The sequence below is a fragment of the Pleurodeles waltl genome, chromosome 4_2 (genome assembly GCF_031143425.1).
Source record: "Pleurodeles waltl isolate 20211129_DDA chromosome 4_2, aPleWal1.hap1.20221129, whole genome shotgun sequence".
Classification (NCBI taxonomy): Eukaryota; Metazoa; Chordata; class Amphibia; order Caudata; family Salamandridae; genus Pleurodeles; species Pleurodeles waltl.
Genome location: NC_090443.1, coordinates 930,708,351 through 930,726,245, shown reverse-complemented (window position 1 = coordinate 930,726,245; position 17,895 = coordinate 930,708,351). Strand labels below are relative to the sequence as shown.

Here is a 17,895-nt window from a genome sequence, read left to right as displayed (position 1 = left end):
TCACTTATCTATATAGATAAGGAAGGTTTGGGCCTGGCAAATGGTTTACTCTGCCAGGATTCGCATTTACTGTTAAAGGTCATTCGTCTTGAACTTTTCTATTTTTCCGTCTTGGAAGTATATGTTTCACAACTGTTTTATTGTAGAAAATATTATGGTATGTGAGGGTTCTCTACAAGAAGTCTCCATATGGTTACATGTCGTACTGACTGAGGTACTCTGTGGATTTTCTCCTCAGAATATTTAATGCTTATACTCTAGAGGCTAATTTGAATAACTAGGATATCTCAATCAATTTTAGACCCACTACTATGATATTTTTATGAGCAATGTATTTATATACGTGTGTGGCGGCAGGAATGGGACCTGAGCCCCTTTAAATGTTTCATTGCAAAGCCCTGGCCAAGGGCGGGCCCGTCCTGCACCCGTCAGCGTCTGGAAGAGGCCGGGCTGAGCCACATCTCTTTATTCTACGTCCCGGGGGCCAGTGTTCAGTACATGAATCCATAGTAGTTTGCCTGTGGTATTTAAGCTTATTGTAGGTGAGGTGTATTGCTGCATTGCTTTAGTAGGGTTTCAGTTGGTGGGAATAGAAGGGCCAAGTGTGCATAAGTGAGTGTCTGATTAAGTAGTTTGCAGAAAAGCGTGAAACGTGACCGCTGGCTGAAAAAAGGGAAAAGATGGGCAGACGAAAGGGGGTAATATCCCAGGAAAAACTTGGTAACAACAAAACTCTAGATGGATTTCTCCAAAAAGCTGTTGGAGCTCTAGAAAAGGAGATAGAGATGGTAGAGCATCGTTTAACTGCCCCCATACTTTTGGCCACCAGTTGTCAATGATTATCCTCACCGCAAACCCCAATACAGCTTCTATAGTCACAAGACTCAGACTGCTTTGGTTACCTCACCCACCATCCTCTCTAAAAACATCCAGGAGCCAACCGTTGTGACTTTGGACGACGCCACTGTATCATCTGAACTGGCATTGTCGATTCCGGGCCCCTCAAAGGGTGTGTCTACACCCAATCCAGAGCCTAACACAAATGGGAAAAGGAAACGAGGTGAGGCAAATTTAAAGAATAAACGAGCTTGCACTTTGAGCTCCTCCAATCCTAGACCTGCATGTGGGAACAAAGATTTCATATTATGCCAAGAAAGCGCTATTGAATGATCGGTATCTGACTGTATAATAGAAGATTTAAAAGAAGAGTTCTCGAAGAGGCTTCACCCTATAGTAACCCGTTTACAAGCCACTGAGGAGAAACTGGAAGGACTTACCAAGCCTCAGTTGCCGGTCACGCCCCCCCCCCAAGCTGATCTTCAATCTCACTGTCATTCTTTTTCTCCGTGTCAACCTGTGTTAGTGTCAGTAGACCCCCCTCACTAATGGGTAAGGGTCTCACGCCCCTAAAGAATTGCCCCGATCCCCTTTATCAACCAGAGAGGGATCCAACTGACAGGTTGGCCACTATTCCAAACGACGAGCGTTCCAAGGTTTCCGCTTCCTCCTTGAGGGGAACTGGAGGAACAGTTTTCTATAATGACACCTCAACGAAAATTTCTAAAGTTAACTTTGCTCATGATCCACAACAACTAGGCCCCCCGAAGAAGGCGCAGACTAGCTGTGGGAGTAGATCAAGAGCTTTACATCTTCCACCGGAATCAAGTCCATACGTTCTTGTTATCACAAATGTTCCTAAACTTAAAACTAACATCCCGGAATCCTTCACTGAATTGAGAAATAAGGTCATACAGTGGCTACATACAAATGCCAGATTTGCATTTCACATGGTACCTTCAATATTAATAGTGAGGAGGGTGGGTTGGGTGGGTCCATTGGAGATGTTCGGTATGGGAGATTGTATTGTCATCAATTTTGATTCACCTGCCCTTGTTCAGCAGCTTTCTCTAAACGCCTGTAGATCTACTCCCTCAGGGGGGGGAAGTATCGCTGTGCAAACTTCAAGTTTTTTACCCCCAAGCAGCTATATCAGCCATCAGTGGGTCGTTATCAGCACCCAGAGGCCCCTCCTGTTCTCAGCCGTAGTATGCCCCCCAGTTAGGACGTAGATTTTCTTCATCCCCCCTTTCTGAGGTAGATTGACTCAAAGACAGTTCCACACAGGGCTCTCCCATGTCCTTGGGAATTTTATACGTAGAGCTAGTGGACCATGGGGATTAGGAATGAGTAGCCCAGAGGACTTAATGCAGTTTTTAGAGGCCTCACACCAATTACTCGACCCACCCTGATAGAACCCTGCACCCTAAAAATTTGCCAGATTTCATCCCGTTGTGTAATGAATGGGATGAATACCACCCGAGAGCCAGTGAGGTGGGAGGAGCCCATGCAAAAAATCCAGTTTCGGAACCAATAGGTCCCAATAATTTTGGGACTATTTTATCCATCAGGACACTTGATTTGAACATGACTGGCTCCGAGCCTATTAGGGTGAGAGATCCCTTGGGAGATAAAGTAGCGGGAAGTGCCAACGGGAGCAGCCTAGCTATGATCGCAAGGGGTACTGAGCTTTTTTGTGGCACCCCACCTATTAGAGTGCAATCCCCGGCTGAAGCATTGCAAGGTACAGCAGATGTGCTAGATACAGTTCTTAGCTGGAACATAGCTGGGCTGGAGAACAAAATGCGTATCCCAGAATGGGGCCAATTTATAGACAAACATAAGATATGACTTTTAAAAAAAACATGGGCAATGGAGCCCAAACACAGAATTGGTTTCAAAAGCCTCAGCGCGCAAAACGACCTCTGGGAGACCCTCAGGTGGGTTGGTCATATAGCTCAGCTGTTCCCTTAAGTGTCAGGTCGAAGTGGTAGATATGGGTTGTCCCGATTTTACAGGGCTTAATAGTATCGACCCTTAAGGAGAAACCTCTCCTAATAATTAACATCAATAGTAGGAGTGTGGGTAGTAACTATGAGTCCGATGTTCTGACCATTTTGGATAGCCTACTTTACAGTGAAACTCCTACTCACTATATCTTAATTGCAGGGGATTTCAATGTTACTTTCGAGCGCTACTCTGTGGCCCAAGAATTATATAAAGAAGAGGATGCCTATTGGGGCATCCCACAATTGGTGTCGAACAAAAGACCCAGAATGAACAGAACAGCTCACCAAGTTGCTGACATTATACTCACACACGGTCTTCTGGCCTGTAATGGACGTTCCCGCTCAGACGCTAATCCCCATTTCACCTCTAGGTGTGGAGCCCATAAGAGTCAGATTGATTATATTTTTTTGATACTCGACTGTGGGGTCATATGGTGGATACGAGGGTTCTAGAACACGAAGAAAGTGACCATGAGCCACTGATCTTATCGATCAGGGGTTTGCTACCTTCACTTGAAGTTCCCTTCCCTAAGGCATATGAACACCAGCTTTCTTTGACAAACAATAGATGTAATGTTAAATGGGAGTCTATTAATACCTCCTTAGGTTCTCTCACATCAATATATAGCTTATTAGCAGATCAAATGGAGCACATGCTTTTGTGTTCAGAGGACGGTGATGGGCTTTTAGCAGTTCACACAGAACTATTTAACTCCGTAAAGCAATTCTTCACTAAAGAGACTGTTACCAAACCAAGAAAGAAGGGCAGCGCAAGGTGGTTTAGCAATACTTGCAGGGAAGCACAGCACAAGTTACTGAGAGCCCTGAGAGGGGGACATACAGAGCATATAAGACAATCAAGGAAGGGCTATAAACAGGAACTTAGTAGGGCACGCAGGAGCTGGGAGGAGTCTAGATGGGCCGCCCTTATGGAGTGTGTAAAAGTTAACAACACTTCTAGGTTTTGGAAACTGATTACAGACGATAGCGGGGATACCTGTCCCCTGCCTGGTACCTCTATCCTTCCCGTAGTGTGGGCCGAGCATTTTGGCCGATTATATTCAGGGCCAGTCGAAGTTATTTCTAGGGAACCAGATGATATCATGACTTTAGGGGCCACACAAATTAAATTTACCTTAGCAGAAACTAAGGCTGCAATAGTCACATTGAATTGGGGAAAGGCTCTGGGTCCCGATAAAATTCCTGGTGACCTTTATAAGACAAGACCTGATATATGGGCCCTTTATTTTAATCTGGTCTGTAATGCAGTTGCTGCAGGAGCACCAGTACCGCGCACTTGGAAGGGAGCGGAGATAGTTCCTCTTTTAAAAAAGGTCCCTGTGATCCCGCTAATTACCGTCCAAGATGTCTACTTGATAATTGCCAAAAAATCTTTGCGAAGCAAATCTTGTTCCATCTTGAAGAATGGATTTTAGAGTCCGAAGCCATCTCTGATCTACAGGCTGGGTTTAGACCCGCCGTCAGTACCATAGATCACGTCCTGAGGTTCCTAGCAATCAAATGGAAGACTGTGGAAGTAGGAGGGGGAAATTTGTATGTGGTTTTTATTGACCTCAGAGCCGCATTTGATCTGGTTCCCAGGAACTTGCTATGGCTGACATTATCTAACGTGGGCGTTCCCAAAGGTCTCCTGAAACTTAATGTTCGTCTGCACGAGAATACCCATGCACAAATTAGGAGCGGTAGGGACGCCAAACTAACAGACCCAGTTGCCATCAAAAGAGGAGTTAGGCAAGGTTGCGTTCCAGCCCCTACCGTCTTTCTCCTATACATAAATAATTGTATCAAATACTTAGCAAACTGTATCAATGATTCGCCTAAGCTGGCAGGGAAGAAAGTTCCGTGTCTGCTTTATGCGGACGATACTATCCTGCTAGCCAAAACATCTATGGGAATCCAAAATTTGGTCAACCAATTCTGCGCATTCTGTAGAGATTATGGGCTGGACGTTAATGTTAAGAAAACAAAACTTATGATATACAGTGCCCCGAAAAAGAGAATAAAAGCAAACCTAGTAATTAATTCAATTCTTTTGGAGAGTGTCTCAGAGTATGATTATCAGGGCATTAGGCTAACGGACTTGGGCAGTTGGGATGCAGCTATTAGAAAAGGGGCACTCATTAAGTCAAAGAGGTGGGTCACTAGACCGTAAGGCAAGAGCTGCAGTGAGCCCCCTCTGAACCCCATCTCCAAAATATATAAAGTCCAAATCTGTGCAGCTGCCCTGTATGGAGCGGAACTTTGGGGTTCCTAAAGACAATTGGATGTCTTACAAACCAAAGAAAATCATTTTCTCAGACAAATATCTAGGTTAGGGAAGGGCACACCGATGATCCCTCTCAGACTTGACTTAGGAATAAATAGCATTAAAGATATAGCAGGTCTGAGACCGCTTTCATATTGGATCCGACTATGGAAAACGGATGAATTGGAACCTTTTAGGGTGGCAATCGAAGATCTCATAACACCCCAACAGGGATGGGAAAAAGTTAGTTGATGGCGATGAAATCAGCTTGGGATAAGCTGGGTTTCCCTCACGATTGGAAGAGCCCTGAGCTGATCCCCACTAATACCAGGTTACTGGTTAAAGGGAGATACTGGGGGAAAGTTAAAGACGAGTCCTTTCATTGTAACGGGATAGGCCGGTTGACAGCACAGTTTTTGCTGGTCAAACACGAACCCTGGCCTGAGAATTTTTTGGACCTACCTATACCTGCACGTGCCCGTGCTTTATTCCTCCAGTTTAGATACAGTACTCTACCTGTCAACAGTTTCACGGCCTGCTGGTCGATAAACAGCCCCACGACTGACAAATGTATAAACTGCCACTCATGCCAGGAAACACCTGAGCATGTGTTGTTCTTTTGTTCCTTATATAAGAGCCCTAGAGGAAAGTGGATGATCCCTTTGTGCAAAGTTCTGCTATTGCATGACCGAGCTAGCACCTATAGAATATGTAAATATGATCCATCTACGTTGGTAGTTAGCTCAGTCACCAAATATCTGTCAGCAGCCTGGTCTATTCGCCATAGGATTACCCTAGCCTCTGGTCTCTGAGTTGGATAGGGGCTCAGTAACTGATGGAGGGGGATTTTTATTAGACCCATCTTTTTTATAGTTATCAAAATATAAATAAGAATGCTCATGCTGCCTTATTTGTGGATTAGGCCCAAAGATTTTAGTCATTTTATTTATGTTTGGTTTATTATGTGATTCACATTCTAACTTTGATGTGGAACTCTATCTAACTAATGTGTGTATTCCAAAAACATTTTGTTGCTTTTTTATGTAGAATTATGGTCTAGGAATATTGGTGTTTATCAGGTTACAATCCCTGAAATGTTTATCTTATTTTTAATTGTCGTCAATCTTGGGTTCTGGTGAATTTACTATTTTATTCTCTTAATTCATAGTGCAGCCATATTGATACTGAATGAAGTTTAAAACAGTAGATTATTTCATACAACTGTATGTGCAATTTTCTAGTTTCAAGGTTGAAACAAAGTACTTCTTAACAACTAACTGATAGCACATAGCACCTTATAATACTGGCACTCAAATTACTACTTATGAACGATTTTATTTGAGACGTTGTGGTTTTAAAAGTTTGCATATATGTATGCTTAGTTTAAAGTATACAGCACTTTATATTTTATATTGATAAGATCAGAAATGTATTAGCTCACAAACTGACTCTGTTAAACTGTACTGGCAATTGGTATTTAATATGGTGAGGAAATAATATGTCAGGAGGGCTTCTTGTCACTTGTTTTAATCTTTTAAGGAATGTATCAATTGTATTTGTTTTAGAGATGGTTATTAGTTACTTTTTTTATGTATGGCTGTTTTATTGTACTTTAATGGTCTAATTTCAGACCGAATAAACAATAACTAACAGGTATGAGACATGTTTAAAAGGCTAAGTGGGTGGCACAATCAGTGCTGCAGTCTCAATAGTAAATCAACTATGCCAATTGGGTATAAGCCAATCTATCATGTTTTAAGGAGAGAACACAAGTACCTTAACATTAGTAAAGGGCACAGAGTGCTAGGGCAAGCAAAAATGACGTCACCAAAAACAAGAGGTCTCAAGGCAAAAAGTTAGGGGGAAAACTCCCCTTAACTAGGTACCCAGTTATAAATTCCTTCTGCTGCCCTTAACCTGTCTTTGATCATATGTTTCACTGTGACTTAACTTACTGATTTCACACTTCCAGAGGAATATAATTGACATCATTATTTTATTTTTTACATTGTACAGATCCCAAATCGGACTTGTCCTACAATTTTTTAGTTCCTTGGATTGGTACGTATTGACATAGTTTAGCTCTGAAACACATATTTTGGTCTAATTTTACTTTTTACTTTAGTTTAGGCACTGTTTGATCTTGATTTTGGCATGTTATATTTGCATTTCAAATGTAGACCAATGTTTAATGTGTATTTTATGTTCCTTCTATCTCTCTAAGTATTTGTTAGAATTTGCATACACCCTTAGGATTCATGGCACTAGTTGAACAGTTCTCCCATCCAGCTCTAGATTGATTATAATGGACAGTAGAAACTTTTAGTGCTTTCCTAACCACCAGATGATTGGTTTGCTGTGTAGGCAAGTAGGCAGTTCATACTAGAAGGACAGTGCCACAAATGATGAAGATCTCTTTCTTCTGTATTCGTTTTGAAACAAGACATAACCTAAGATTATAATTGGGAGATGGGTAGTAAGGTTGCAGCTTCTTTGACATTGTGTGTTAGGGGTTCAATTCACCACCAAAAGTGAGTAAAACTGTCAGAGGTTTGGAAGATGTGATAAAATGTACATAGTTACTGATAGTCTGGACTAGCAGTAATTCTCCCAAGGTACTGGCGGGAGTAAAATTGGGTAAAAATGTTTTATTTTAAAACTAATGTTTGTCTCTTTGGTTTGCTAAGGAATTAAACTCCATCAGAGAAAGTTAGTTGTTAGAATAACAGAGAGAGCATAGCATACCACAGAAAATATTCCTGAACCGTTTTCTTGGTAAGTTGTTTATTTGGTATTTTCTCAGTAGTTTCATTCCACTAGGAGGAACAGTTCGTTCATAAGTAACTACTGCACACTTAGTCACAATAAAAATGTTGCAATTATGAAAATACTTACTATAGATATCCTTGTACCTATTACCTATAAAGTATATTCTCTTTTACATGTCTCACTAAGTGAGTATTTTATGAAATGTACTTATGGGTTTTGTAACTCTTATTAAGGAACCTAATTGTCTAGAGCAGATTCAAATAGAATTACTGAGTGACCCAGTATTTTTGGCAGGGTAGATTTATAGAAAGCTGACAAGCAGACACACCATTCTGTTTAGTGCAGCACTTAATATACATTTCCTTAGGACAGCCCTCCTGCTGATTTCTTTTGGCAGCAGTGCTCTACTTATAATCCTACATTTTGGTGTTGACTGCACTTTATTATCAACCAATGAGAGTTCATTGACGTATGGCATTTATATTTTAATAACATTAACTCATTCCATTGAAACATACTGCAGTCCGCATTTTATAAAGCAAATGTCTTGAACATGGAGGTCCATATTTTAAGTGACTTCACCTTCCTTTCACTGTTCGTTTTTCCACATTGAAAGCCACCAGGAATGCTGTGGAATGTATATGTTGTCACATTTGGTTTCAATGTAATAATTCTGTGACCTAATCTGTTAATATTATTTAATTTTCTAAGCAGTGGCGGACCCCCTAAGGAGTTTTTGTGGACCCCTAGGGACCCCTGGACTACAGGTTGGGAATCACTGTAATAACCTTTATAGATGGAGGTAAAATGTCCAATTAATGTCCCTACCCCTTGATGCAGTGCAGTATCCACTCCATCCTGGGACTAAATGGACAGATAAACCAGACACTGCTAATGGTGGTGTCTCCATAGCATCAGGCTTTGGTTGCTTAACAACCGACTGATGTAATCCTATGCATGGTTATGAATTTATGCATTACCCATAGTCAACAATGGACATTTACTGTTGCTCAAGCAATTCTGTTAAATAGGCTTTGGGCCTAAATTAGAGTTTGGCAGATAGGGTATCTGCCACAGATGTGGCGGAGCAGCCGACCGCCAAACTGACGGTTTGACCACTCAGTTTGGACTCTGGTGGATGGTCAGTTTTGACTCTGCCTTTAGAGACCTCACACCAATGGAACAATGAACTGGGGGCATCAGTCCAAAAGTTTGCCCGCTCTATTTGAAGCCGACAAGCTTTTTTATTTTTATTTTGCTGCTTGGAGCCGACATTTAAAGCCTGTTGGCTACGAACAAAAAAAAAGGTAAATGATTCACACATCCTTGGAGAAAACACCACAGGTTACGGGGTCAATAGTATTTTGATTAACAATCACTAACTTCCACTTTGGGAGTTTACTGAGCTGCCACGTGAAACTTGGCAGCCACCTGCCCTGGTGATGTCGTCGTTGAAGGCACAAAGGCCTCTGCCAGGCCAGTGGAGAACTTAAAAAATGGCAAGTCGTGATCCATCAGGGTGGCAGAGGTAGTGACCTCCGTCACCCGTTTAACTCTACACGGGGACCTTACTACAACTTTAAAATACTGAATATAAATTATTGCAGGGCACAGACTGAAAAATGTCTTACTTGGGAGGCCCTCTAAATTATAATGAAAACATATTTGTGCATTGGTTTGCAAGGCATGACCATTGTTTTTTTGTCTCCTAGGTAAAGGGCTATTGGTCCTGTCTGGACAAAAGTGGTTCCAGCATCGAAGGCTGCTCACTCCAGGTTTTCACTACGATGTTCTGAAACCGTATGTTAAATTGGTTTCAGATTCCACCAAAGTGATGTTGGTATGAAGTATTTTCACACTTCACCTCATTCTTCTACCTCCTTTGTCGTTCTTTCCTCCATTTGTATTGCACTTTATTCTTTCTGCATCTGTTCTTGATCCATCCCTTTTCTTCCTTCTTATTCCTTCCTTTGAACTGCCATACCTCCTCCTTCTCTGCCTCACTTTTCTTCCTCCTCCTTATGCCTCATCACCAGGTATGACAATTAGCTGATAAAATCTGTGCAAAAATATTGCTTGTGCTTTTAATTTCACTTACCATGGTGCCCTTTAATTCCCTTTATCTCTGAGAAAGCCCCCCTTCCAACCCACATTTGTATTTTGTAGTCAAACCTTCATTTAGGCAAATCTACCTCCAGCCACACACAGAAGTGAACTGAACTGTGACTGGCTGGCTGCATAGTTGACATTAGCAGGGGATGAATATATTGCATTAATATAAGCTTAGCTAAGACTTTCTTTGATAAATGCGTGTGCGCACACCTTCTGTGTGTCATTAATACACACACATTCCAGTGGTTGTTTCAGTGGAACCTTCTCTGCTGCTTCACTGGTTAGTAGCGGTAAAGTGCACAGTCCTAAAGCCAGCAAAAATGAGGTCAGAAAAAGAAGAGGAGGAAGGCAAAAATGTTGCATATACTTAGTATCTTCCCAAGAGTGTTTGAGTGAAGTTAACACACAACTCAAACCCATGTTCCTTAGGGGTACTCCTAACGTAGGTATGGTTGACTATTGGTCAAATCCCCAAGAGATGTAACTTCAGTGATTCTTCTAAGATATGTATACACTTGGCTTCTTCCTATGCACTTGAATGCAAAATAAAAGTGGGCAAAGTGCAATTAAGTCTGCAGTAAGATTGATACCACGTTTTGAATGCAGGGACACCAAAAGAGTAGCAGGCCTCAGCTGTGAAAGCGACCTTGGAAGCCATTTTCAATTTCAGCATCCACATTATTTATGTCTGCACAGTTCTGCACCAAAGACTGTTGCTGCCTTCATTTGAGAATCTTGGAAACTTTTACTTGGTAGCTGACAGTCTTTTGCTTACATCTCGATACAGCTCCATTGGTTTGTCTCAATTTAGATGAACGTCTATCTCTATGCCCTCTGCGGTTAATGTTGTATCAAAACAAATACTGAAGTAATCAAAATCAGTAACCTGTTTCAATAGCTGGTTATTACTAGAAAATATTCTTAAGAGGGGTTGTAGCATTGAGCACCCCGAACTTTGTTTGGATGACATTAATAGTCCACGTTTTTAAGGTGCTATACTTTCCAAAGCCCTTAAGGAGATGGTGCATAATAAATCTGTCAATGAGTCTAAGACTATAAAGCCTGTAAGCAAAAGCAATGGATTTTCTAGTTATGCAGTTTAGGGATATCAAGGTTTAACTTTATTTCAATTAGTCCTCAATTTAATTCTATTAAATATAGAATACTACCTAGCCAGCGTGAATGGACTTTTGTAATGTTTCCACTTGAGTCACAAGATACTTAGCCTGTCTCTGAGGTTTTTCATGGTTGGACAGAGTTTGTCATTCTGTGTTGAGACCAGTCTTGCACCATGGCATATGCGTTTGTTCCCTCAACAAATGTTGATGATGGTGTGTTCACCTGATTCATCATAGGAAGATTTTGGATGTTTTAACTTGTGATTGTGTCAAAATCAGACATCCATATTATTTCGGAATTGTGTTGATGGATTGCCCTGGGAATTACGAAGTGATTTCAATTTCCAGTTGGGATTTGGCATCAAGAAGACTGTTATTTGGCATAACCGTGTATGATTAGAGAGGAGATATGTGTACTTAAAGTTTGAAGTTTTGTTGTGCTCTGTTGCCTATACATGTTTGCTTTGCTCAACCTTGTTAGATTTGATGAATTTGATAGTAAAGTGAGAGGAAGAATAGGATGTTTTCATAATGGCCTTACGTTGGCAATTCTGGATATCAGGGGTAACCTCTCCTTATCTTTTGGCTTCTGTTCGTCACACCCAGAGTTCCTGTTTGTGAGCCATAACATTCCTGGTCTCAGTGAGATTCTTTTTTTTTTCCTCAGGTGTTCATTTGACTCAAAACTTTATTGGTATTGTGTAGGATTTTAGTTTGTTTTTCCTAGAGCCTGATTTAGAATTTGGTGGAGGGGAATACTCAGTCACAAACGTGACGGTTATCCTGTGCACTGTATTATGATCCAATTAAATACTATGGGGATCATAACACAGCTGACGGGATATCTGTCTGTCCCCTCCCCAAAGTTCTAAATCAGGCACCTAGTCCATTCCTTTTGAAAACGTTTTCCCACCTCTTAACTTTGTTAGTTTCAGTAATCTTTGATCTTTTTTGGATTGTTGTCTTTCTCCACTGTTTCAAGATTTGAAACACTTTAATCCACAGCTTCCTGTTATTGGAGTTGTTTCTTCATTTTGCGGCTATAATAAAGTCAGCTTTAAAACATTGACATTTGACATTCTGAGCTGTTAGACCTGGCATCCTTGACATGGCCTCCCCTGACTTTTGTGCCTCTGCTGCCTGTGTATTAACTGTGTACTGGACTTTGTTTTTGCCGGTTTTGGAACTCTGGACACTTCAACACTGCTGACCAGTGTGAAACTCAAGTGCTCCCTGTATAATTTGTATGTGTAATTGGCTTTTTCAGGATTGGCATATTTGATTTACTAGTAAATCCCTAATAAAGTGCACTAGAGGTGCCCTGGGCCTGTAAATCAAATGTATTAGTGGGCATGCAGCACTGATTGTGCCACTCATCAGTAGCCCTGTAAACAGGGTTCAGATCAGCCACTGCAAAGTCTGTGCGCAGTTTTAAACTGCCAATTCGACCTGGCAAGTGTACCTACGTGCCAGGCACAAACCTTTTTTTATACCTGTAGGGCACCCCTAAGGTAGGCCCTAGGTAGCCCCATGGGCAGGGTGCAGCGTATGTTAACGGTGGGACATGTACTGATGTGTTTTACATGTCCTAACAGTGAAATACTGCCAAATTCGTTTTTCACTATTGCAAGGTCTATCTATTTCATAGGTTAACATGGGGGCTGCCTTTAAATATCTTAAGTTTAGATTCCCTTTGGGAGCAGATAGAGGTATGGACTTTGGGGTCTCTGAAATCCCAATTAAAAAATACATTTTTTGTTAAAGTTGTTTTTTAGATTGTCAGTTTGAAAATGCCACTTTTAGAAAGTGGGCATTTTCTTTCTTAAACCATTCTGTGACTCTACCTGTTTGTGTATTCCCTGTCTGGGTCAGACTGGCTGTAGGGCTGTTGTGAATCCCCTCTAGACAGTGACACAAATGGAGCAGGGTTGTAGCCTGCATATCCTGATGGGTCATCTGAGCTGGAGTGGAGGGAGAAGTGGTCACTTACACCTGAATGGACTGCGCATGCCCTCACACAATGCAGTCTCCAACCCCCTGGTATGAGTCTGAACAACAGAGACTTTCCTTTGAAGTTTGACTACTTCAAAGGCAGAAAGGGGTATAATTAGTGGACCTTGTAATGATATTTGTGTTTTGACCACTGACTCCACGTTGCACTCAGCCTAGCATCACACCGTCACATTAGTGACCATCAACTTCATTTTTGCCTATTGACTTTATTTTAGCATTAGCCACTGCCATGTTAGAGGTGCAGATGTTAGAAATGCAGAGGCTGTAATTATTTTTCACTGCCCATGTTATACAATGTGCTTTTTGCTCATGTTTTTATTCTGTGTCTGCCTGTTCTTTCTCACCAAGGACTTAGGCTGATAAAAATGTACTAGGATGATGTTATGGTACGGAAGGGAAAGGTTTTGTTTTGAGAGAGAGCCCCTTAGGATCTTGGCTAATTCCGACGTGTTCCTTTCAGAACTGACCTGAAGCAGCCAGCATTTCTGAATAACAAGGAGAGAGAGTTTTTTTCCTAGAAATCTCCTCTCTGGCTTGTTTAAGGTATAAAAGAGACACAGGATTGACGGTGGGGAGATTCAGAGACTTCAATCAGGATTGGGACATCAATGCCTGACCTCCCGTGAGGGTAGATCTCTCTTTCTTCTTGCAGACTATCTTAGGGGTCTACAGCTTGTAGCTACTGAGAGAAAGATGAAGGAGCAACTGTGTTCATTTGCTTTGCATTGTGTATGAATATATACATAAATATTGGTATCTATCTTTGCATGTATATATTTGCTGTTTATAGATTGAAGATTCTTTGTACATGTTCATTATATTGTAGCGCACATTTTAAATGTGCGCTTTCGGTTGTACTGATCTTCGTTTACTAGCATCACAGAGTGATTTATTAAATATATTTCCTAGTCTAAGAGGTTCATTCCAGAGATTCTTTTCAGTGTGTGTGTGTGTGTGTGTATTTCAGCTCGGTCAGTAGTAAAGCAAAACAGACCCAAAACCCCAGATTTTTAGATTACTTCTGGAACCTAGAGGAACCTCTGCCAAAAAGAAGAGCTTGAGAGCTGGAGGAGGATTATTCCTCCTTTGCCTGTGATTCTGCTTTGCTGGATTGGCCGACAGTTGGTTCTTCTGCCTGATAGAGGACAAAGACTGAACTTTGTGGTATATTACTACCTGTAAAGTGTCTTCAAGGGCTGGGACTGAGCTTGCCTCCTGTTTTGAAGTCTCAGGGCCACTAAAGACTTCCTTTGCCAGCACCAGCACTCTCTACTGAGACTCCTGCCCTGCAAAGTGGTACCGTATCCAGTCCCTGGGCCCTTGAAAGGTGAAGCTGGTAGAACAAGGATTGAAATCCATGCACAGGACGCCGTGCAGGGAAAGTTCTGACGCACCACCTGCAAAGCGGCTGGAAAAACAACTCGCCACCCACCTCTCAACTAAAATCGACACACCATCTGCATCGCGGCTGGGAAATTGTTGCATCACCTGCATCGTGGCTGAAGAAACAACGCAACACCCGCTTGTGACTGCTGAAAACGACACAAACCCCATGTAACACGGTTTTCCATCACCGTGTGGCCGGATTTCACATGCATCATCAACGGGCGTCAAAGTCATTGAACCTGCGCAGATCCAAGGTGCCTGCACAGAAATCAATGAATTGCTCTCTCGCGGGAGAGAAAAACGATGCATCGCCTACCCGACCGGAGAAGAAATGACGCACGGCCTCACTTGCAAGTAAGGAACCAACACATCACTGATGTGTTCGACGCACGCTCATCCGTGCGGGTTTATTTTTTACACAAACCAGGTACTTTGTGTAACAATAACGTTTCCATTGTTTTCTATGGCCCAGGATCCTATCATATTGAAAATTCATATCTTGACTTGTGAATGTTGGTTGTTTGTCATTTTGGGCTTGTTTGATTTAGATAAATATTGGCTTTTTTTCTAAACTGGTGTGGTGTCCATTTTGCAGTGTTTCCACTGTATTACTGTGTGTGTTGGTACAAATACTTTACACATTGCCTTTGAGATAAGCCAAGCTGCCAAGGGTGTGAGCAAGGGTTGTCTTAGGAGTGTAACTTCCTTAGCCTGACTAGAGAGGGTCTCAAGAGTGCAAACTGACTGCCAACCAGAGACCCCATTTCTAACACCAGCAAATTAAGGTCTCCAACTGGCCAGGTGTGAAACATATAGGGACACAAAGGACCTCAATCTGGTTCCCTTCCCCACCTTTGGTTGCCCCCTTTTTGACGCCTACTGCTCATCCCTGTGCCTTTACCAGCACATCAGTGCTCTGTGCCTCACACTCTTCCCCTTCCAGTACAGCTTCTTTATCTGCAGTTCATGTATTTGTCCCCTTCCTACATTCTGGGATCTCTGCATCCCATCACCATTTCCTGCCTATTCAGTTCACTCAAAGTTTTCTCATGTTTGCTCTCTGTGTTCCACTACACTCACCTGTCCTTCATTAAGTGCCATTCATTAACTTGGTGAAAGCGGGCAGGACTGTCTTTTAATCCCATTACCACCTACATAGTGGATTATTAATGAGATGGTGGGTCTGGGCTGGAAATGGAAAACAGATGGCTGGGTATGGATTGATGGCACCAGCTGAGGACTTTCATTGATATGGGTGAAGGACGGGTTTTGACTGTCCTGTACCATGTGGATGAGAAATTAGACTTGCAATATTTTACTTCATGCATAGCAAAGCAGTGATTGTTATATCTGACACCTCATTATCTAGTTTACAGTCCTGCCCTCCATCACCCACCAGTGCTCTCTCATTTGGCTAGCAGGAGGTGGTAAAGCGGAACCATCAATAAACCGGAAAGGAGGGGACTCCCAAGACCTTGATTATTCCAGGCATGAGAGGCATCTCACAGTTGTAGCCTGTAGCTATCTCATGGTCTTGGATAGACTGGTCTCAACTCTTAGTTATCAGTTCTGATTAAGTCGCTGTATAGCTTTGTCCATAGGACTGAAGCATCTGGTGACTTATGCGGTCACTGAGTGGAGCTTACCTTGTGTACGTCTATACTGGAATTTGTCTGCAAGGTACCATCCCTCTTGCAGTGATTTATGAGTTTATATCACATGTTAACCACCCACCTCAACAGAATGTTTTGTATTTAGTCATTGCTAATAGAGGGAGTACTCTATGCAGGAAGATGTACAGTATGATTTGTGTGCAGATCCTCATTCTGCTATAGATGTTCTGATTTCAAAGCCTGGTTTGTGTCCGTGATATGGTACTAAATGAGCAATTGTAACCTATTTAACCATGAATCTTTTGCTGCAGGATAAGTGGGAGAATCTCAACAGTGAAGACAAGTCTATTGAACTCTTCCAGCATGTCAGCCTGATGACTCTCGACAGCATCTTGAAGTGTGCCTTCAGCTACGAGAGCAATTGTCAGACAGACAGGTGAGTGCACCAGACATTCATAGTCAAATGAAACTAGACCTGGTCTATCAGGGTTAAAAAGTACCGAAACTAATTTATCTCATGTTCATTTTACTTATGGTATGTATGTTGCAGAATATTTGCATATTATGCATGTTGTGTACATTTTATGTTAGGGGTGGTATTTCTTGTATCCGTAGTATGCTGTTTATAGAGATGGTTTCATCATGATTTATTTTTGTGATGTATCTTATGTTGAATGCTGGATGACCTAGCTAAGGACTTTTCATCGGTTTTGAGAAGACCACATTTCAGGTTACTTTAAATAAATGTATTTATCCATTTATTTGCCTCATGTCTTCATGTAAGGCACCTGATATGGGCTATAATTATCTCATGTCTCTTTGTAAGGTGCCGCCTAGCTGCATCTTGGCCATAATTGTGATATTTCTTTGACAGCTACCTTGTAGCACAGAAGGACTGTTCAGTGTTAACTCCTCGGCTTGAACTCAAAGACCCATATGATTTTGATCCTCAAAGGGATTTGTTCTCACAAAATGTGTTATTTTATTAATTAAATGAAGGCATAGGTTCCACTCAAAGTTATCATGGATTAAGAAAATGTTTGGATCTCATTCAAGGAATAAACTAATTCGTTAACATATGTTTACCCGTAAAATTGCCTTTTAAAAAAAAAAAAAAAAAAAAAAAGGGCAGTGATGGGTGTAAGGGGGAATATAATAGATTTATTCCAGTTTACCTTTAGACTGGAGTTGCCTCCCAACTGAAACACTTCACGAAGTAAAGGAGAAAGGTTGCTCTCTGGGTCACAGACGTACAGCAGAGTATCGTCTACATAAATGGAAATCGTCACTTTATACCCGGAAATTCAGATACGTCTGTGACTGTGATATACTCGTATGGCACACACCAGTGACTCCGCTACCAGGGAACACAGAAGAGGAAACGGGGGACTCCCCTGTCTAGTGCCTCTGGCAATCTCCATGGTCTGATTTTTCCCATTGACTCTCACTTGTACCAGGGCTTGGTGTACAGAGTCCTCAACATTTGGAGATACGTCTCTCCCACTCTACCAGGACGCAGCACTGTGAACATGAAGTCCCATTCAACAGAGTCAAACGCTTTCTCTGCCTCCAAAAATACTGCTGCAGGCCGCCACACCGGATCACCGGATCTATGAAATTGCCTTTTGCCTTTTTTTTTTTTTTTTGCACCTTCCTGGAGTTTCCAAAGTGATTCTTGGGAGGCTATATGGTTTTAGAAGTGCAGATTGCTCCACCACGAGTGCCAAGAAATCTACATTCAAATGTCACTAAAAGGAGGGAAGGGATGTGGG

At 41.8% G+C, this 17,895-nt stretch overlaps 1 protein-coding gene across 1 annotated transcript in view; it reads left to right on the top strand.

Annotated features, from left to right (window-relative positions):
• Positions 1-17,895, top strand: part of LOC138293485 (cytochrome P450 4B1-like) — a 123,220-nt gene that overhangs the window by 30,844 nt on the left and 74,481 nt on the right. Inside the window, exons 3-5 of the mRNA XM_069232724.1 lie at positions 7,129-7,173; positions 9,594-9,721; positions 16,435-16,559. Coding sequence (XP_069088825.1) covers positions 7,129-7,173; positions 9,594-9,721; positions 16,435-16,559 — 298 coding nt within the window. The remainder of the gene's footprint in view (positions 1-7,128; positions 7,174-9,593; positions 9,722-16,434; positions 16,560-17,895) is intronic.